The 22,170-nt window shown below is 41.1% G+C and overlaps 1 protein-coding gene across 1 annotated transcript; it reads right to left on the reverse strand.

Annotated features, from left to right (window-relative positions):
• Nucleotides 1-217: 217 nt before the first annotated feature.
• LOC129061488 (zinc finger protein 627-like) lies at nt 218-19,847 on the reverse strand. The gene is made up of 7 exons (XM_054562152.1): nt 19,677-19,847; nt 11,528-12,105; nt 8,320-8,458; nt 2,508-2,634; nt 2,244-2,304; nt 1,625-1,853; nt 218-1,288 (listed from the first exon to the last, which is right to left on the reverse strand). Exons 1-7 carry the CDS (start codon nt 19,845-19,847, stop codon nt 218-220), a joined length of 2,376 nt encoding a protein of 791 aa, XP_054418127.1.
• Nucleotides 19,848-22,170: the final 2,323 nt, after the last annotated feature.

A 22,170-nucleotide genomic window follows, 5' to 3' on the forward strand; every position in this document is an offset into this window, starting at 1 on the left:
TGTTGAAAGACAACCCTCAGAATTATCTCACCTGAATATTTATTTCTGAAAGTAATTAGTAGAAATCCAAGGTCTAGTAATACACTTTAAAAAAGAGTTTTAATAAACACAATATATTTACAACTTCTTCAAAAAGAACTTTTTCATGTTGAAAGTTTGCTGGCACCTTATTTACATGGATTAATTTCTATTAAGCTTTCTGATTTTACTTACATGTTTAATTCTCTTCCATGGGGGTTTTCACATGTAAGGATGAGGGTGAATTCAAGTCTTTTCCATGCTGTTTACATTCAGGAGGTTTCATGAAGTGAGTCCTTTCATGTGTTTGAAAGGAAGTGGAATAACCGAAACCTTTCCCACATGCTGCACTTTTATATGGTTTTTCTCCAGTGTGCATTGTCAGGTGTCTTCGAAAGTTTGTATGATAACTGAAGGCTTTTCCACATTCCTTACACTCATAGGGTTTCTCTCCAGTGTGAGTTCTTTCATGAATTAGAAGGTAACTGAGATACCTGAATGCTTTACTACATATTTTACACACATAAGGTTTCTCTCCAGTGTGAGTTCGTTCATGTGTTCGAAGATAACTGGGACATCTAAATGTTTTACTACATATTTTACATTCATAGGGTTTCTCTGTAGCATGAGTTCTTTCATGTATTTGAAGGTAACTAGGATACCTGAATGTTTTGCTACATATTTTACATTCATAGGGTTTCTCTCCTGTGTGATTTCTTTCATGTATTTGAAGATAGCTGGGACATCTAAATGTTTTACTACATATTTTACATTCATAGGGTTTCTCTGCAGTGTGAGTTCTTTCATGTCTTCGAAGATCACTGAGACACCTGAATGCTTTAATACATATTTTACATTTATAGGGTTTCTCTCCAGTGTGACTTCTTTCATGTGTTTGAAGACTTTGATAACATTTGAAGGCTTTTCCACATTCCTTACATCCATATGGTTTCTCTCCAGTATGAGTTCTTTTATGTTTTCGAAGATAGCTAAGACAACTAAAGGCTTTAGTACATACTTTACATTCATAGGGCTTCTCTTCAGTGTGAGTTCTTTCATGTATTTGAAGATAACTGGGATACCTGAATGCTTTATTACATATTTTACATTTATAGGGTTTTTCTACAATGTGAGTTCTTTCATGTTTTCGAAGATAACTGAGACAACTAAATGCTTTACTACATTTTTTACATTCATAGGGTTTCTCTCCAGAGTGATTTCTTTGATGTGTTTGAAAACTTTGATAATATCTGAAGGCTTTTCTACATTCCTTACATTCATAGGGTTTCTGTACACTGTGAGTTACTTCATGCGTTTGAAGAGAACTAGAAGTACTGAAGGCTTTCCCACATTGTTTACACTTACAGGGTTTCTCTCTCGTGTGTGTACTTTCATGTAATCGAAGTGAACTTGAACAATTGAAGACTCTTACATATTCCTTACATTTATAAGGAGAATCTGTAGTGTGTGTTACCATGTGTTTTTGAAGAGCTTGGAGGTGCATGAAGATTTTTCCACATTCCTTACATTTATAAGTTCTCTCTCTATTGTGATTTCTTTCATGTTGTTCAAAGCGCTGCAGATTACTAAATGCTCTTCCACATACCTTGCATTTATATGGCTTCTTTCCATATTTCGGATGCTCATATTGTCCAGTGTGACATCTAAAGAGTCTATCAAGAGATGAACGATACACAACGACATCTCCACATGAACTGAGCTCATATGGTTTTACTCCATTAGGTTTCTTCTTCAGATTGAAATTTGAAATAAGGTTGAAGTTTTCTTCACATTGACTATTCTCTTTACTTTCACAGATTTTCTTGACCATATGACTTATATAAAAAAAAGAAGCACGTTATTAATGATTCCTTTATTAATAATTTTATATTCATCATACTTATGATTTTTAGGAAAAGTGTAAGTATAAATCTTGTCTAAATTGTATGAAATTAAATGTACTGTACACTTTCCAGGAAGACTTCACCTATGCTATTATCAAACTGTGATATTCATATATAGGGTTTATTAATACTGCTTCCAAGTGAACAATTTTGTAAACAGTGAACGTGTATGTTACATTTTAAGAAAGTATTTTTAGTAAAAATTTTCTAAGAAAGACATTTGATTCAGGGTTTATTAATTTTGTCTGTTTTTTAAAAAAATTTCATAGCAAATGAAAATTCTCACATGAAACACTGCGGGGTTTTTTTTGCGCAACTCACCTTAATTTTCTCCCCTGGTTTTTGTATTGATCTTTAATGCCAGGATCTTTCCATTTTCCCCCTAAAATTCAGAACCAGAAAAATGATTCTAAAGCATTAGAATTATAAAAAAAATTATTAGCTTCTAGATCTATGATGAGATGTTACCACGCCCAGTTTATTTACCAGCATCCACTCTTCCCACATTCCACATCATGGAACAATATTGATGAACAAGAAACACTTGTTTTCTATTGACAATTGAAGGAATGTCCTTATCCTTACCTATGGAGGCCAGATTTCTAATGGTTTCCCACATCACATCTCTGTAGAGCTTCCTCTGTGAAGGGTTCAGTAAGGCCCACTCCTCCAGGGTGAAGTGCACAGCCACATCCTCAAAGGCCACCGAGTCCTGAAACATCCCAAATATGTGTAGAGGAGGGTGTGTGAGACTGAAAGAATTGAATGCCTACAGCCCATTTATAGAGAGGTTACATATGATCCTCTAGTCTCCAAACATCTCATCTATGCCTTGATCATCAAAAACTCATTCTCTCTCCACCCTTTCTTTCTCATAAATTTAATACTATCATTAACACAGGGAAATTACACATTTTTACTGTGATCACTTTACATCTTATGTATCTCCAATGTCATGGTTCTGAGCATATAGGAAAATAACTGAAATGCTATACAGATAAAAAACATATAGCCCTGGCTGGCGTGGCTCAGTGGATTGAGTGCGGGCCTGCGAAATGAAAGATCTCTGGTTCATTTCCCAGGTAGGCCACCTGCCTGGGTTGCAGGCTAGGTCTCCAGTTGGGGGTATGTGAGAGGCAACAGATCGATGTATCTCTCGCACATTGATGTTTCTCTCCTTCTCTTTCTCCTTCCCTTCCCCCTCTCTAAAAATAAATAAGTAAAATCTTTAAAAAACCAAACAAACATGTATCTTTTTAAGACCATCAATTCCTCTTGAAAAAAATGTCTTTCGTTTTCATTCTTATCATCCATTATTTACAGCCCTCCAGGAGGCACAGGGTAAAATCTGCATCAAGTTTTAATGAATAAAATATAGTGAAGAACTGGAAGCTCTTCTCACTCCATCACCAAACACACAAGTCTAGGTGACCTATAGAAATCAAATTGTGAACAAAGCCAGCTGACCATGTTGTCCTAAAATTCTCCAGGCCTCTACCAGTAATCAGGTGATATGCCCCAAATATGCTTGTGGAGGACTGCTTTTAATTTGTGTTTTATTGATCACAGACCGAGTTCTTCTTTTCTTTCTCTGTCCAATTTAATGAGACTGGAAAGTTACTTAGAACTTACAGGTCAGACACAAGGAAGAAGGCGTGACAAGACTACAAAATCCCTGTACTCATGTGCTCAGTGCTGCTTCTAGCAAAATTTTAGAACACACAGTGAGATAACAGGCCAGGAGAGCGCTTTATGATCAAACTATAACCTGGCACCCTGGACTTTGCTGCCCTTGAGGAACAGGTTAAGAGTTGCAGATTGCAAGGAAATTCATGGAAGTCCACATGGGTGGTTGGTGAGTTTGCTCATGATTATAGACCACATAAAGGATTCAAAAGTGCTTTCCTCCAGAAAAAACCACAAAATTTTCATTCTCCAATGTCATGAGGAAGTGTTTACCATCAAATCACTCTAGGAAATTTGTTACTAGTACCTACTATGAAATGTTCAAAAATTCATGATAAAGGTGGAGGATTAAAAAAGGAATAAGGATAAAACATCTTCTACATTTCTTATCATGTAACATGACACTTTGTTTAAAATAATATTAGCAATAATGTAATAGTAATATTAGTAAAAATGCTTATGGGTAATTGAAATCAATGACAGCAACATGATAAGGGACAGTGATGGGGGAATTGGGAATAATGTGGTTTGAGGCGCTTGCAAAACCAGGAAAGTGGTAAAGTGTGACTTTACAGAGCAGATGGGTTAGTTATAAATGTATACTCAAAACGCAAAGACAACAAATAAAAAGGTTTTTTTAGCGTGTGACTGATATGCTATGAGAGAAATTAAAAATTATGTAAAATGCTTAATTAAAGCCAAAGAAGGCAGAAAAAAAGATGGAAGATAAAAAGAAACAAAGGACTAGGGCAACAAATAGAAAATAGTAAAAGGTTTGGTAAATATTAATCCAACTGTAACAATAATCACTTTAATCATCAATGATCTCAATACAATTGAAAGATATAGTAATTAATATCAGGTTTTTAAAAATCACATTTATACACTGTCTACAAGCAATCTACTTCATTTATTTATTTTTTCTTAAAGAGAGATTGGGAACAGAATGTCGCTTTATTTTTTTCACTTATTATTAACAACCATTTTTTTTTAATGTTTATTACAGCTAGGCACCATGGCATATGTTTACCTGATCTCACCTAATCCTAAAGATATGTATAGGACACATAATTGTTGTAATAATCCCCATTTTAAAGAAACCCCATTGCGGAGTCCATTTGCCTAAGGTTACCCCACAGTTGGTGTAGGAGACAGAATTCGGACCTAGGTCTTCTGCGTCCAGTGCTATACTTGCTCCATTTAGCCCAGCCATCCTCAAGATGTTTTTGGAAGAGGCACCAAAGAACACCCTGTTCCAGTGTTCCCATGACAGAGAGCATGGCATCATGGACAGTGGGAAAGACCCTGGGGAGGGGGTCAACAGACCTCCTCCCTTCATCCTGCCCTTGCAGCGCAGTCACACTCCCCTGCCCTCAACATTCCCTGGTCCCTCTACTTTGTGACATCATAGACAGTCTCCTCCATGCTCTGCCAGCTGCAAGAGTGAGGCTCAAAGGTCAAACCTGGGAGCAGGAGGGAGTACTTGTCCTGTATCTATGGGGACACCATCTCTATCACTCTTGGACAGCTTTTTGCTTTGTTCCAAGGTAAGTTCGTTCTAACTTACCTTGTTGACCCTACTGTGCTGAAAGACCCCCAAGGGCTCCTCCAACTCCTGAAGCAGCCTTCCTGTTTGACCGTGTGAATCTTTCCTGTTCTGGTTCAAGTCCAGTGGAATCACTGGAAACCTGAAACTCACGGCCCACAGGGGACACCCCAGGGCCCTTTTCCTAGGCTCCTGCTTCCATCTAGATGAGGGCACTTGCAGTACAAGAAAGCCACCTTGCCCTCCCTAGCCAGCATCAACTCTACATGTTTGTCAACATGGTCATTTGTTTACTGAGCCTTTCGAATGTGCCAGAAAGCTGTACTAAGCACTTTCCATGATTATTTAGTCCTCACAACCGCCTTCTAAGGTAGATACTATTATTACCCTTCCCATTTTACAAATTAGAAAACTGAAGTTCAAGGAAGTAAATTCTAAATCTCATAGCTAATATGTAGCAGATCTTTAAGAATTATACCCCAAAGAGTATAAGTACTACATGGCTCTCCCTAAAAGCCTTTGCATTTCTGAAGAGGGTTCAAAAGTACAAAAGTCTTTGCTATAAACACTCAGAGGAGAAAGTGGCTTGCTCCACTTTTTCTCATGAAAAGGAAATCCACTTTAAATATAAAGCTGTAGACAGATGAAAGGTAAAAAAGTTGAGGAAAATATACCATACCAACAGTAATCAAAGGAAAGCTGGCATAGGCATATAAATTAAAGACAATGATGATTTCAAACCAAAGTAAACTCAGAGATAAAGAGGGGTATCTCAATGACAAAGGGGTCCATTCACCAGGAAGGCACAGTAATTCTTTATATGTATGTACATAACATAACACAGGTGCCAAATACATAAGGCAAGAGCTGGTAGGATGAAGGAAGAAATATTGTCTCAATCTACTACTGTGGCTGGAGACACCACCTCATCATGAACTGTAAATTCCAGTACGGTGAAAATCAGGAAGGACAGGGTAGAACTGGGCAGCACTATGAAACAACTGGATTTAGTTGTACTCTGTGGAATACTTCATGCAACAAGAACAGAATACACATTTACCAAGACAGAACACATCCTAGGACATAAAACATACCTTAGAAATTTGAAAGAACAAAAATCATACAGAATATGCTCTTAAGCCACACAGAAATTAATCCAGAAATCAGTAACAGAAGAGAGTGGAAGAACCCACAACAAGAGATAACTCCTGGAATTAATAAGAGAGCATACCAAGGATTAAGGATATACAAGTCAATTGCTTTCCTATGGACTTACACAAATATACTCAACTGATCTTTGACAAAGGAGGAAAGACGATTCAGTGGAAAAAGAAAGTCTTTTAAACAAATAATGGTGTAAATAACGGATATCCCCATACAAACAGAGACAGAAAACAAAATTAGAAACAAGCCTTATATGTTTCACAATAATGAACTCAAACACATTAGAGACCTACACGCAAAATGCAAAAGTAATAAATTCCTACATAATAACATGAGGAAATCTAGATGCAAATAAAAGAACAATAAAGTATCACTACACAGTTAATAAATGGCTGAAACTCAATATACAAATACTTAGAACACCAAATATTGATGGAATTGATGGAATTGAAGGTGCAGGTAATCCTTATTTACTGCTGGTGGGAATAAAACTGGGCATATCTATATTGGAGACAGGAACTTTCTTTCAAAACAAAACATACTATTACCACATAAAATAAGATCCAGCAGTTACATTCCTTGGTATAGACCTAAACAAAATGAAACCTTATGTTCACAGAGGAACCTGTTCATGAAAATGGGTTGGCGTTTTATTCACAATTGGCATGAGTTAGAGTAAGCACGATGACCTTCAAGAGGCAACAATCAGTGGCAAATCTGTGCAATGAAATACTATTCAGTGATAAAAGATGAGGTCTTAAGCTATGAAAACACATGAAGAAACCTTTACAGTATGTTGCTAAGTAAAAGAAGCAAACCCAACAAGGCTATGCCCTGTATGATTGCAAGTATATGACAGTCTGGAAAAGACAAAACTATATGAATCAGTGAAAGAAGTCTTGGGTTTGAAGGATTTAAGGGTTGAAGTGAGAAATGAATAAATAGGTGAAGTACAGATTTCTGGAAAGTAAAACTTCAGTATATGATGTAAAAATGATGGATACACATTCATATACATTTGCCCAAACCCATTGATCCCATAGCAGGATCAAGCTAACATAAACTGAAATTTAATGCATCAATATTGGCACAGCAATTGTAACAAATGTACCACAGTCACACAAGATTTAAAAAAAAAAAATAGTGCAAACAGTGTGGATGCACAGGAGTCATGTGGGAACTCTGTAGCCTCTGATCAACTTTTCTATAAACCTAAAATGGCTTTAAAAAAACCCTGAGGCCTATCAAACACTAGAAAAAGAAAAATGAAGGCAGATTCATTATAATTCACCCCATGAGTGACTGATAAGTTAAACAGGTCACATATCATTAACTTATCTTTTCTGCATAAGAAAGCACTCCATCATTTAATCCTACTAAATGATATACAAATGCAGACCAAAGTTGAATAAGCTGATGGATATAAGTCTCCTGTCCAAGAATCTGTTTAAAATTCAGGCATTTGCCCTGCCCAGTGTGGCTCAGTTGGTTGGAGTGCTATCCTATTAACCCAAAGGTTGCCAGTTCAATTCTTGGTCAGGACACATGCCTAGGTTGTAACGGTTTGATCCCTGGTGGCGGGCATACAGGAGACAACCAACTGATTTTTCCTGTTTTTTTCCTCTCTCTCCCCAAGCAATGAGAAAAATGTCCTTGGGTGATGATTAAAAAAAAATTTCAGGTAGTTAATAGTAACATAAAATAACCCCGGTTGTATAAAAAATAAAATTAAAATGAAGACCATAAGAAATTTATCAATCCCTTTCTAACTAAAAGGACAAAAAGCATTATGACAGTTTTCTCTCTACCATATTTCACAATGAGATTATTTTCAGGAATGAGTAAGATATTATAATGCATTACAGGTTTGCAAATAAGCTCTGAAATGGACTAGGAATTTCGTATATTTGCATAAGCTTTGATGTGTTTCTTCACATTATTGAAAATAAATATTCAATTGGTTTTTTCCCCTTACTTTCCATAAAGTAGGAGCTCCTTTACCTGAGGAATAGTATAGCCTTTTACCTGGCAAAGTTCTCTAGGTGATAATGATGCTGTCAGGAAGGCTGTGGTAAAAGTCCTTAGGCTGAACCATCCGGTATTAGGTGTGTTTGGGGGAACTGAGGATCCGGGGTCTTTGCTGGGGGACAGAGAGGAGCAGAGAGCAATAGCCAACAGACAGGCGGAAGAGCTGCCTAGTCAGTAAAATGTTAGCCTCCATCAGGATGGACTTGTGGAAAATGGAAGCATTCCGCAGACTCTGGGAAATATCAAAGAAGAAAAACTGAATAAAGCTACTGGACTGCCTGTTGACAATACTGGTTGGGTGTTATAGTGAAGGGTGGTAAATAAAAATTCAACTGAGTAAAAAAAAACAAAAACAAAAACAAAAGCAAAAAACTCTCAGCCTGATCCAGTTTAAGACTCTGACCCAAATGAACTCCCCAATTCATAAACCCTTTGTTATAAAATTTTGTGATGATCTGATTTTCACAGAATTTCTCACTGTGCACAAATTACACACTGATTGTACCTACACTGTAGCTGCAAAATTCAAACGTGAAAATGCCTAGGCCTAAGGAAACCACAATTACAGCCAATAAAAGGGCATCACTCTCCTTCAGTAACGGGGCACAGCCAGGGCCCCGCCCCCCCCCCCCGCAAAGGATATTTGTAATGGGGTCCAGAGATTGGGGTGTCCAAGAAAAATACTCTCCCTACTCCAGGACGGGCTGCCATGGGGGATGGGAGCCTTGAGCAGAGCAATTGAGAGTCATTTTGCATGTCAATAACAGGATAGCTTCATTCCTTATTTGCAAAGAGGGTTATTTTGCCTATCACGAAAGCTAATCAGGGAGGTTAAAAAAGTCTTAATACAGAATATAACTGAGAGAGAGGAGGAGACAGGGGCCTGCAAGAGAGACAAAGGGTCACAGACTCTGGGGAACAGTGTGAAGACCACGCGGGAAGAAAGAGGGGAGAAAGGACTCTTGCTAGTGGGCCATGAGAAGGTGCCACATGGTTATGGATTAAGAGCTGGAGATCGCGGCGACGCAGCGGATGGTGCTGAAGGATGGTGCTGAGACCCGCGAGAGGCCTGCCTAGCCGAGCCCCGGACTTCTGTTCTTTTTCTTCTGAAGAACGGTACCCTGACTGGCCTGACTGGCCTAACTGGGCAAGGGGGGGGGGGAGGCAGGACGGTGTGTGTGATGGTGATTGTTTTAAAGGGATTTGGAGGTTTAAGGGTGACGTTTAGCCATTAATTAAATCTGTATAACTTTGGAATAAATAGTTCCTTTCCTTTTCACCAAACTCTGCCATTCAGAGCCATAATTCCAAGGGCGGCAGGCAAAGGACCTACAACGGAGGGACCCCAGGGAAGGGGGGTGTCGTTTCGGTAATAGCATCTGGGCATCCCTCCCCCCACAGGTCCATTTGTTAAGTAACACTTCCCCAAGTGCACATGCACCCCAGCTTCCCAGGGCTGCAGCTTCCCATTGTGTAGACTCCTTCCCTGGTGGTGTGAGCAGGTAGGACACCTGCGGGGGGAGGCTTCCCAGGTAGAACCAATGGGCCTTCAAGTGCTTCCCTTTTGAAACAAACAAACAAACAAACAAGTGGAACTGCATTAAAATAGAGTTTCCATCCCAGAGGAGTTGCCTGGCATGTCTTCGGTCTCAAACCTTGGGATGTCAAAACAAGGCAAAATAAACTTTGGACTGGGCCCAAAGTAACATGTGTCCTAAAGAACTGTTTGCAAGGACTGCTGACTACCTTACTGAAAATTTAAAACACTATGTTATGCCATGTCTACCAACAGAAGTACCTTTCTTCTGTTGGTGTAACTGTTCCCCTTTGCTTTCTCATAAATACCTCTTGCTTTTGTCTCCTAAGTGGAACATTATTTGGGCTTGTGACTGAATCAGGGTTTCCCAAGTAGCTATTCTTATTGATCTCAAATAAATGCTTGTTGCCGCTCACTTAGAAAGATGTTTTTGTTCGTTTGTTTTGTAGGTGAACCTTTACTGGCTCAGAGGAACCTTGGCTTGAGTCACTGACCACAGACCTCTGCCTCACACTGGATTTGTTTGGGTGACCACTGATACTTTAAATGACAAATCCAGAGTTTGAACACTCCATCAAAATCACTTAAGCCAAGTATTTATGTAGAGAGGAAGGAAGAACATTGTAAAGGTCTTTTACTAGTTCAATTAGAAGACCTTAAATCTCTATACATATTTTTAAAAAGATGTCAGTTAATTATATTTCCTGTGAAACTTACTACATATGCTCAGGGGGATTGAAAGAAGAATTACATTAAAATGGAATGTAATACTGGAACATTTTCTTTTTCCTTAATTCATGTCTTTCATATCTGTTTGGAACTATTTTATATTGTTTCAAGCTCTTTTGATTAAATACATTTTACTTAAATAAGTCAATAAATGTTTTCAAGTGTCAAACCCAGGGAGGGGCAATGCTGACAGGACACACCACTCAGGAAAGTCTCTAAAGAGGAGCCTCCACCCAAAGGACTTCCCACAGGATATGTGTGCCCAGGAAAGATCCTAGGAGAGAGGAAGGGAATTTCATACAGACGTCTTCCAGGTGGCTCTTGCCTGGGTTCCTCCCATGCAAAATATCTACAAATGTGTGTGTGTGTGTGTGTTTGTGTGTGTTTTTAAGATTTCGTTTATTTATTTTTAGAGGGGGGGAAAGGAGGGAGAAAGAGAAGGAGAGAAACGCTGATGTAAGAGAGAAACATCTATCGGTTGCCTCTCCAATTGCCCCCCTATCGGGAACTGAACTCACAACCCAGGCTTGTGCCCTGACGGGGAATCAAATGGCGACCATTCGCTTTGCTGGAGGACGCCCAACCAACTGATCCACGCTGGTCAGGTAACAAATACAAATCTTTTAAAAAGAGCATTTGCAAAGCTCTGAGGGAGAAAGATAAACAACTGGAATGTTGGGTCTCTTCGCAATGTACTCTATAGAACAAACAGTGGATGATGCGGTGAATCGGAGAGAGGAAGCTGGTTTAGGGAATGGCTGCGGAACTGGAATTCAGGGACTTACTGCCACCACTAGGAAGACTGGGGTGGGAATAGGGTCATGGATTTTAGACTCCGCTTCCTAAACATGTGGAAAACTCAGGAGAAAGTGGATCCGCTCTGGGGAGGCAGAAGGGACTGGGGACCCCACAGACCACAGCTGCTCCCACGCACGACCCCCGGAACCCGAGTCACGATTGTCCCCTGGTTGACCCTCCCCGTGGTCACCGCACCATGTGGGGAGACGCGGGGCCGCGGGCGCAGAGATGCCCAGAGACGCTCCGCAGCCGACGTTGCTGCGCAATGACGGGACAGGATACTCGGTTCCTGTCTGCGGGCCCAGAACCCTCGCTGCGAGCTGGAGGGGACCGAGGTGCAAGCGGGGCCCCAGGCAGAGGCGGAATCCGGACTTGACCGCGGGGAAGGCGCGGCTCCGCCATAGCAGGTTCCGACCAGCGGGCCTTCCCCGTCTCCCCACTTCAGAGCAGCACTCACCATTTCTAGGTTTCATGGGTCTCCCCGAGTCCTTCCTATGACCCTCACGGCCAGTGCATATCAAAATGCGACAGAAGCTGTGACAGAGCCACCAGTGACCGTTAAAGGCTGGCGACACCAGCCCCAAAACACGGCTGCAGAGACTACAGACGTCCACGCCCTTGCAAAACATAACCCCGCCCACCTGCCTCAGCGGCACCTCTGATTGGGTAGTTCCTAGGGCCGCGCCCCCTCGGGCCTGAATTACAGTTTGCGAGAGGACCCTGTCTTCTCTCAAAACGCTTTAACCTGTGTGCCATAGGCGACCTAGCATAAACAAATTCTTTTTCTAGTCCTGGGGCTTCTTTTATTGTTTCTCCCCAGCTCTTTGTGAAGGCGAGGACACAGTTGTGCACAGGGAATCCTGATTTGGTTTCCAGCTAGAGCAAATAAGTAGGGACAAGAGGGTGACCCAAGCCAGGCCACACTGGAGTGAGAGGGTCTTCTATTCACTAGAGGTCAAGGGCTTGGCGGTAAGCCCTTGACAAGGGAAATATGACCCATGTTTAGAAACACAGACACTTAATGTGAAGAATCTGGCTCCATTTTAGTCTTTGATCCTTGCCAGCATGGTACCTTCCACCCCTCCCTGTCCCACCCCCGCTCATTGGGTCCTCAAGAGAAAGAATCACAGAGTCCTGACTCTGGTGGGAAATTGGAACCCTCAAGCCGCAGCCTGGGTGCAAGGACTCTTCTCAGTCTAAACACAGGGTGTGAGATGTGTTCATTACATCCTTAGGCGACCATTTTACATTAGAAGGAAATTTAATTTAGATCAGTTTTTGCCTGTGTCCCTAGAGAACTTTGAAATGTGAAAAGTGTGATATCCCTAAGATAATTGATTCCTATTTTTGTTAATTTAAGAAAAACAATAAATGATTATGTAAATGTGGGATGGACTCGAAAACTTTTCTCTGCACAGCTTTATTGTGGTAAAATTGATTATTAAAATTGTCTATATTTGAATATTACAACATGATTTGATATACTGGCAACATAATTTTACATTTCCAGCAATTTTGCACAAGAGTGTTTTCACTTTGTTGATGGTGTTCTTTGAAGCACAAAAGTTAGTAATTTAATGAAGTCTAAATTACCTAGTTTTTCTGCATGATTTCTTTGTGTCATATCTAACAACATTTTGCCAAATCCAAGGTCAGAAATTTTCCCCTATGTTTTATCTAAGTGTTTTGTAGTTTCATCTTGTGTTTAGACCTTTGATCCATTTTGGAATATTAGAGTGTGTGGTGTGATGTCATCGTACAACCTGTTTCTTTTGCATCTGCTTATCCAGTTGGCTCAGCAGTGATTTATGACAAAAAGAGTGTTTTTTTTCCATTCTGGTACCCTTTTGAAAGTTCAGTTGACCATACATATAGGAGTTTATTTCTCAAGTCTTAATCTATTCTATAGATCTGTATGTTTATCCTTATGTCAGTACCAGACTCACTTTGATTCCCTTTGGTTTGTGCAATGTTTGAATCAAGATGTTAGTCCTACTACTCTGTTTCCTTTATCAAGAACAGTTTGGTAATTCTGGTTTATTTATAATTTCATATAAATGTATAGAATAGTTTTCCAATTCCTATAAAGATTACAGCTGGGATCTCAATGGATTTTGCACTGAATGTCTAGAACAGTGTTGTCTTCTGATTCATGAAATTGGGATACTTTTCCCATTTATTTATACATTTATTAATTTATTTTGACCATATTTTGTAGTTTGCAGAATATTTATTTTTGTGCTTTTTTTGTTATTTATTTAAATATTTATTAATTTTGATTGTATTGTAAGTGCATTTCATTTCTAAATTTCATTATCAGATTGTTCATTGGAAGTGTAAAAATATATAATTGGTTTTTATATTTTGATCTTCAATCCTACAATCCTTCAATCCTTCTCTTTGAACTCAATTACTAATTTCAATAGTCTTTTAAGAGCTTTCTTTATATAAGATACCTCATCTGGCAGTAAAGGTAGTTTTGCATCTTTCTAACCAAACTGTATGCATTTTATTTCTTTCCTTAAAATGGTTTTGGCTAAAATATTCAGACAATTGTTGAATAGCAGTGACAAATTAGATACCTTTTTTTCCCTTATCTTTCTGGGAAAAGCATTCAGTCTTTCACAATTAAATATAATATTAGCTGTGGGTTTTCCACAGATGCTCACAATGAGGTTTGGAAATATACTCCCATTATGGGTATTCAGAGTGAGTTATGAAAGAGTACTGCGTTTTGTCAATTATTGTCTTTGAGTCTATTGACAGGATCTCGCCATTTCTCTTTTTAGTCTAGTGGTCTATTATATGAATGGGCTTTGAAATGTTAGCCCAACCTTCCAGCCCTGGAATAAATCCCACTTGCTTGTGGTGTATAATTGTTTGTATATTTTGCTGGATCATGTTTGCTAGAATTTGCTGAGAGTTTTTGCATCCTTATTCACAAAAGTATAGGTATATTAGGTTTTTTTCTGTGATAACCTGATAGATTTGGAATCATAGTAGTAATGGCCTTGGAAAAATGAGTGTGAAGGGTTGTCTCCATTCAGGGTTTTGTTTTGTTTTGTTTTTTAAAGAGTTGTAAAGAATCCATACTAACCTTCTTTAAAAGTTTTGGATAAGTCTATTTATATGGAAGCCATCTGGGCCTGTGCTTACTCTGTGGGTGCTTTTCTTGTTTACTCACTCAATCACTTCACTTGTTATAGTTCCATTTAGATGTCCCATTTATTTTTAAATTATTTTCAGTGGTTTGTTTCTTTTTAGGTCTTTGTCCATTTTAACTCAGGTATCAAAATTTTGGCATACAATTATTGAATTCCTTTATAATTCTTCTTATTCTCTGTAATGCCAGTAGTAATATCCTACTATCGTCCTGATTATTTAAATTCAAATCTTCCCCCTTTTTCTCTAGATCAACCTACTAAAGACTTGTCAATTTTGTTACTCTTTCCATAGAATCCATTTCTGGTTTTATTGATTTTCTATGTTTTTTAAATTTCCCTTTTCATTCATTTCGGCACTAATTTTCATTATTTCCTTTTTCCTTCTTTGGGTGTGGTATCACATCTTTTCAAGTATGTTAAGGCAAAGTTTAAGTTATTGATTTAATATTTTTTTCTTTGTTAATACTATTAAAAATGAAATATGTTTTGTTTTAGGATGCAAGGGTGATCTGGCTGTGGCATCTGTCACCCCATTGATTGCTGGGGTTGAAATATGTTTTGTTTTAGATGCAGACCATAAACTTTGACTCTTTTGGTATGATACAATTTCTCTCTATATCTCTGGTGATATTTTTCACTTTCAAGCCAATTTTGCCTGATATTTGTATAATCTCTACAGCTTTCAAGTGGGTGGTATTTACAGATGTAAATTTCCCATTTTTACTTTTTAAAAAATTTTTATTTATATATTTTTTAGAGAGAGGGGAAGTGAGGGAGGAAGAGAGGGAGAGAAACACTGATGTGAGAGAGAAACATCCATTGGTTGCCTTCCATACCTGCCCCAACCAGAAACTGAATCTGCAATCCAGGCGTGTGTCCTGACCAGGAATCAAACCCATGACCTTTTGGTTGGCAGGGCCAGGGCAGGCCTGCCCTGCTTTTACTTTTAACCATTTGTATCTTTAATTCCAAAATGTGTTTCCTGTATATAACATGTATTTAGATAATGGTTGTTGCTGTTTAATCTGAGGTGACAATCTCTTCCTCTTGTTTGGATCATGTAATTCATTCACATTTGGTATCATTGATATAGTTGCAACTACGCCTGCCGTTTTACTTTTTGTTTTCTTCAGTCCTTATGTTGTTTTTAGCTTCTCTAGTTCTTTATAGCTTTCTTTTGCATTAAGTAAATCTTTTTTATTGTAGCATTTTAATTTTTAAATGACTTCATTTTGGAAGGTTTTTTAGGGGCTGCTCTACTGTTTAACATATACCATATATTGCCATGTATAATGCGCACATTTTTGCCCAAATTTTTGAGGGAAAAATAAGGATGCACATTATACATGGGTAACACTAATTCCGTACCTATATAAACATTTTTAATTCTTTTATTTATGCTTATGCATTAAAAGTATAACTCTAGAAAGCAGTAACAATATCCATATGCAAAATAATACCATGGAATATGATAATCAGTTTTAAATATAAATAAAAATTTGAATTAAAAAATTAAAATGAAAGATTTTTTTCTTGGAAGTTTGGGCCAAAAACATGGGTGCGCATTATACACGGGAGCGCAAGTTTCAGATTTTTCCTGGGAGATGATCATCATGGCCTTGGAACCAGGAACGGGCCTCCAGCTGTGCCTGACCCTGCAGAAGACTACAGCTCACACTCAACAAAGAGGTTTCATATTTTAAAACATTATGCTCATGTATAATTTTGAGAATAACATTAAATTTTTAAAGTCAAAAGAAGCCATTCGGAGATCTGAGTTCAAGGCCTTATGCGCAGCAGGAGCAGCTTGTGAAATGGACCCTGAGATCTTTCTGGCCTCTGCCTGTTTTGTATGAGCCTCCTGGGCAGTGGCTGCTCCTCTTCTTGGGCTGGGCCAGGTGGTTGGCAAGGCTCAGCAGACTTTGACAACTACCTGCACCCCAGCCCAGAGTCCCATTCCGCCCAGTCCCATCCTGGAAGATCTCAGGAAGCCTGAGACATAAGGGCTTCAAACCATGAAACAGTTCCACCGATCTGTGGTCTGACCCCGTTTCTTGCACGTGCAATGGGAGTCCCATGCACAGTAAGCTCCCAAGATTTCAACGGTGTTGGTCATTCATTATTTATCATAAGTTGCAGGATGCTTTTGACATTCAGCCAGGTGCCAATCTGCCCTCAGAAGCATACAGGCAGTGTTAGAGAAATTTAAAAATGTATCATATGGAGCAAAGAGCTTGAGACATGCCAGGTGTTTCAAGCATTTTTCAAACATTAACTCTACCATGTTTTTTATAATGTCGCAGGGGGTATAATTGTTATTGTCAGATGGAAAAACTGAGGCACCAACCACACTGCCCTAAAACCTTGCACCAGAAACTGTAAGTATTTAACATCTTATAGCCCTGGCTGGGTAGCTCAGCTGGTTGGAGCATCATCCCTGTACGGCAAGGTTGTGGGCTCAGTCTCTGGTCAGGGCACATGCAAGAGGTGACCAACCGGTGGATGAGTGGAACAGCAGGTTGACCTCTCTCTCTGTCTCTTCTTTCCTCTCTCTCTCTCTCTCAAATCAATAAACAAACAAAAATCTCAGCCTCTGTGACTCAGGCATCTGGAGACGGCTTAGCAGAGTACATACGACTGAATAAAGGTATCTCACAGGCTGATGCTGTGGTCTCAGCTGAGGCTCTGTCGGGGGTGATTTGCTCCCACACTCACACATGGGTGTTGTCAGAATTCATTTTGGACTGAGTCCTTAGTTTCTACCTGTCAGTTGGCTGGGCACTCCCTCAGTTCTGTCCTATGGGGCAGCTACATGGAGCTTTTTCTCCCAATTCCAGAGGTATAACAGAGAGGGAGAGGGAGTGGGTCAGGGGAGGGAGAGGGAGAGAACGAGGAAGAGGGAGAGGGAGGGTGGAAAGGGAGAGAAAGAGGGGAACTCAAGGAAGCGAGTAAGAGGGAAGTAAAAACTTGAATGTGACATCCCACCACCTTGGCCGTGTTCTGCTGTGCAGAAGCCAGTTACTAGCGACTCAGTTGTGACACAAAGATGTGCAGAGCGGAAGGCTGGGGCCACTGGAAGCCAACGTGGAGCCTGTGCACAACGTGGGCCCTCATGAGGCACGAGGTCTGATTCCATGCATAACAGGAGACCACAGAAAATTTTACGGAGGGATGACCACATCTGAATTTTCTTATTTTCAACCACTTAAAGGTGCAGATCTTAAAATGGGACCCAGAGGGGTGTGATTTCCCCAAGGGCAGACAGCTGAAACCCAGGCCTGTTTTAAGTGGCATTCCATGCTCCATTCCACCTTTTCCTGTAATTCTTCCATCTGTTTTTGCATCAGACACAGGAGACAGCAGCCCACAGGAGAAACTAAGAGATCTGAACTCAGCTCTGTCTGCTCCAGGCTGGAACTGGAGTTACATTCCCAGGGAGCTATGGGGAGGGCTGTGCCGGGTGTCTGTGCAGTCATACAGCTGACACGGGCGAGGAGGGTGAGCGGTCATGGGCCCAGAGGGGACTCTAAATGGGTCCGATTGAAGAAAGGGGCCAGGTAATGGACTCTCGAGGAAGATGACCTCATATCCTTGGTGACAGAACAAAACAGAAGTTAGAACTCTGGTAACCAGCCACGCGCATTCTGGAGACTGGCCTCTCTCCGGCTCACTTGGCTGGAGGCGGCTGAGAGAGCAGCATGTTCCCCAGTTCCCTCCCAACTTCCTGAGGCTGTGGATTCTGGAAAGCTGAGAGGGAAAGCTGTTTCACTCACTGTAGACAGTGGCTCAGGCCTCCCCTCCCATACCTCTGAGCATTCGGTGGGGTGAACCCTCAGGTAACAGGGTAGCCCAGGGCAGGCCAGTCTTGGTCAGCTCTCAACTGTGATCCCGCATGAACAGCTACACACCCCTTGTCTCCTTTTCTGTGTGTGTTGGGGTGTGAAAAAGGCAGTGGGGAGGGGGCCTTCTCCCGCAGGAGCAAGTTGTGAGGTGTTGGAAACTCGACTGGTGTGTCAAGGGTGAATACCAGGTCAGGCTGGCAAGGTGAGAAGGTGAGTTCTGGGGACGGAGCTCATCCGGTCACTTGTAATTTTGGGCCCCTCCCGGTGTCATTTGTTCCCTCCCTGGCTGCCACCTGTGCCTGGTCTGGGAGCAGAATTTGTGGTGGGACTACTCGCTGTGGTGATGCCCAGGCCAGCCCCTGATGTCTTTTTGCCTGGATGCTGGGCACTGTCTCTACAGAGCTCCATTCAGGAGATCACAGAGGAGCTGGTCTGAGGTGAGAGTGGGTGCAGGTGGTTCTCTGTCTCCAAGACCCTGAAATCGCACGGGCAGGCCCAGATCCCAGACTCAGATCCGGGGAATTTCCCAGGGTCCTCTGAGAGCTTTCCCACTAGAGTGTCCACTGTCCCACTCCCCAGAGAATCTGCACCTCCACTCCCCTCCCCACCCCACCAGCCGGTGGGAGAATAGAAAGTCAGTTCTCGCATGTTTGTGGGAATTATTAGAGAAGACTGTATGTTGTTTGACTTCACACTAGTCCATGAGCATCTTGTATTTTGCTGCTGTTTTGATTGTTTGAACTACCTGCCTCAGGTGTCCTGTGTAGCAGTCAGTTTCACTGTCCCTTCAAACCTTCTCCAAGCCTCACACACATCACACTTAATAGGATGGTTTGTACACAAAAAGGAAAACGGGATCAGTTATTCTACAGGTTTCTGTGCAACTTGCCATTTCACAGACCAGGACTCCCCGCGGCCAGGAGCTGGGGCCTCGCTTGTCCTCATGATGTCCCGTAAGAGAGGACGACTGCCCAGCAGTGCAGTCTTTCAGTGCCGTTGTGCCTTGACATGAGGGATTTGAGGAGCGGAGGAGCAGGGACCTCTGAACCTGGGATTTGCCCTGGGAAGGGATTGAGTGTCCTGGAGGGGAGGAGGGGGTGGGAGAAATTGGGGGAGGCTGCTCCATGTGGGAGCCTTGCTTGGGGTCAGGAGGCTGAAGGTGAGGGATCTCAGGGGAGGATTGTAGGAACACCTGAGATCACCACTCCCACACTGATGGCACAGGTGGTCGTCTCCTTCCTCAGCACCTTTCTCACTTACCTGCAGCTGCTGGACACAGAGATGCACTAGTATCAGGAGGTGAGTGAGTCTGGAGGTGAGCGTGGGGATGGGTGGGGGGGCAGTATCCTGAGTTTTGGGAGTAGAGATCCCTGCACTGAACCGTGAGCGCTCAGCACTGGAAAAACCTGACTCAGTCTCCCCGTTTGTCATCTGAGAGGGTTGGATAGGAGAGTCTCTGGCCTCAGTTCCCGTCCTTCTCTAGAGCCCAGAGCCTGGCCCAAGTCCAAGTCCTGTTACTGGGAGTGCCTGCCCCCTAGTGGGCCCTGGAGGTAGCACAGCATGAGAAAAGGTGGGAATAGGGGTTAGCAATGAGCTGAGAGGTGGTATGACCAAAGTTCTCAGCGAGTTAGTAAGAAGGGGCCCACATCTGCAGCAAAGGTTTATTTCACCAGTTTGTCACTTTCTGAAAACCTCCCTATTATTGAAACGGATGCCTGAGAGGACTTTCATCCATGAGACCATGTCAATGCCAGGGTTCAAGGCTTTTAAGGACAGAGGAGTCTAGCTTGGGAGCAACGCTACAGGCTACAAGTGGAAGCCCTCTGTGATCTGGTAGTGAGACTCCCAAGGCCTTCGAGTGCTTCAGTGAGCACACACTGCCAGGGTGCTGCGGGGGCTGCAAGAAGTCATGGATGATACAGCTCCCCTTCCAAGACACCTTCCTGAGTTACTAGTGCAGCAAATTGGAGAAATGCTGCTTGGAAAATAACATATCTTGCTGGATTTTGCTTACTGTTGATAATGCTCCCAGGCATCATTTTTTATTGACCTTCATCTCAATATCAAAAGTGGTGTTTCTCCCTCTAAACAGTTGCTTTGTTAAGTGTCAGGAGTCAAAAGTTAAAAAAGTTTATAAAGTAAAAAGTTAAACTGTTTATTGAAAATTTTAAAATAAACTTTTGTTGCCTAAGCATAGTGTTTGCACGTCTACAGTAGTATATAGTGACGTCCTACACTTGCACGCTCGCTGCTCACTGATTCACCCACATGCCTTCCAGTCTTGCAAGCTCCATTCATAGTTAAGTGTCCTATACAGGTGTACCATTTAAAAAAACAAACACCCTTTATTTCTACTATCCCATTTCCACATTTAGATGTTTAAATACACAAGTTTCCCTGCTACAATTTCCTTCCGTTCTCAGTACACTAACATGCTGCACAAACATGCAGCCTAGGAGCAATGGCCTAGACCATACAGCACAGGTGTGCAGCAGGCTATGGCAGCTGGGTTAGTGTAAGTTCACTCTATGACATCTGCACAATGACAGATCACCTGACAATGCATTCCTCATAATGTATCCCCATTATTAAGTGGTGCATGTGTGTTCTATTTGTTAGCACCTTACAACTTAGGAAACAGTAATAAAATATTTCTGGAATGGAAAAACAGAAGCATCCTTTGACCAAAAAACCAGTTTTAATCAGATACCATCAAAAGTAATTAAAAACATTGAAAGAATACATTCAGCTACAACTAACAGGACCATCCCACTCCAGTCTTCCAAAGAGAAAAAATGTGTTTATTTTCACATTTTCAAATAAAAGGACCAGGTCAAGGCAGCCGGTGTGCAACGCATTGGAGAACCAAACCCCTACATCTGTCTTTGTGAGCACACAAGTGTAGATGTCATGGTGAGTCCGGACCACCTGCTGACTGGCACTGTTGACAACATAAGGTGTTTCCTATACAAACTAGACCTTAAATGGACATAATCTAGAGGAGAGGGGAATCAGACGATATTCCCAAGTTCAAAGGCCTGCTGTTCCCTGGTGGACAAGAGGGCTGACTAAAAAATCCAAACTCTGATGGAACTTTGATGTGGATCTTCTGAAAATATCTCTACAGATGTAGAGTGGAAATCTCCATCTCTTAGCAAATGCATATGAAACAGTTGGTGGTAGTTTTGAGGATACTTTTGATTGGAAGTACAAAAAAAGTCCAGAAAATGGAATAAAAGGTGGTTATCTTTGAAACTCCTATGTAGTTCTTTCTGAATGATGCCTTCAAAATCTGACTATGGCCTTCTTTGCTGCTTTCTGAAATCTTATGCAAGTAAAGGTACTGGTGAATTCTAAGAAGGAACCATGAAGGGGATGGATTTCAGAAAACCTAGCTATTACTCACAGGGATACATCCCAGCTCTAGGTTTTTGTCCTGTCACAGGTCTCCCTTCTTAAAGTCTACTCAGTGAATAGTCAGAAAAAAGAACCAAAAGTAGAAGTCCAAATATGAAAATAATTCACATGAAACCATATTCTTCCATAAACTTGTCATACTCAACATACGTGTTTACACATATGAAGTCAGCCTCTTATATTTGAAATCTAAGAGAAACTTTGTCACTAAGGAAGGTAGTATATATATAATGAACTAGAAATCTACAGAAACTGCCACAAGGCCAGTTGGAAAATCCCAACAAATACCACACTGTCAAATTTCAACGGCCTCTTAGCACAGAACATTATAAAAAAA

This window comes from Pteronotus mesoamericanus, unplaced genomic scaffold (assembly GCF_021234165.1).
Source record: "Pteronotus mesoamericanus isolate MK-2021 breed Mesoamerican mustached bat unplaced genomic scaffold, CSHL_Meso_final scaffold_636, whole genome shotgun sequence".
In the NCBI taxonomy this organism is placed as follows: domain Eukaryota; kingdom Metazoa; phylum Chordata; class Mammalia; order Chiroptera; family Mormoopidae; genus Pteronotus; species Pteronotus mesoamericanus.

What these genes read in the sequence shown, in the direction of transcription:
- LOC129061488 (XM_054562152.1), bottom strand. Translation starts at nt 19,847, where the DNA reads ATGACAAACGGGGAGACTGAGTCAGGTTTTTCCAGTGCTGAGCGCTCA. An exon ending in AAGGCTATACTATTCCTCAG is followed by an intron (nt 2,635 to 8,319) that starts GTAAAGGAGCTC and finishes GGGATGTTTCAG; the next exon opens with GACTCGGTGGCCTTTGAGGA. An exon ending in TAGAAATCTGGCCTCCATAG is followed by an intron (nt 2,305 to 2,507) that starts GTAAGGATAAGG and finishes TCTGAATTTTAG; the next exon opens with GGGGAAAATGGAAAGATCCT.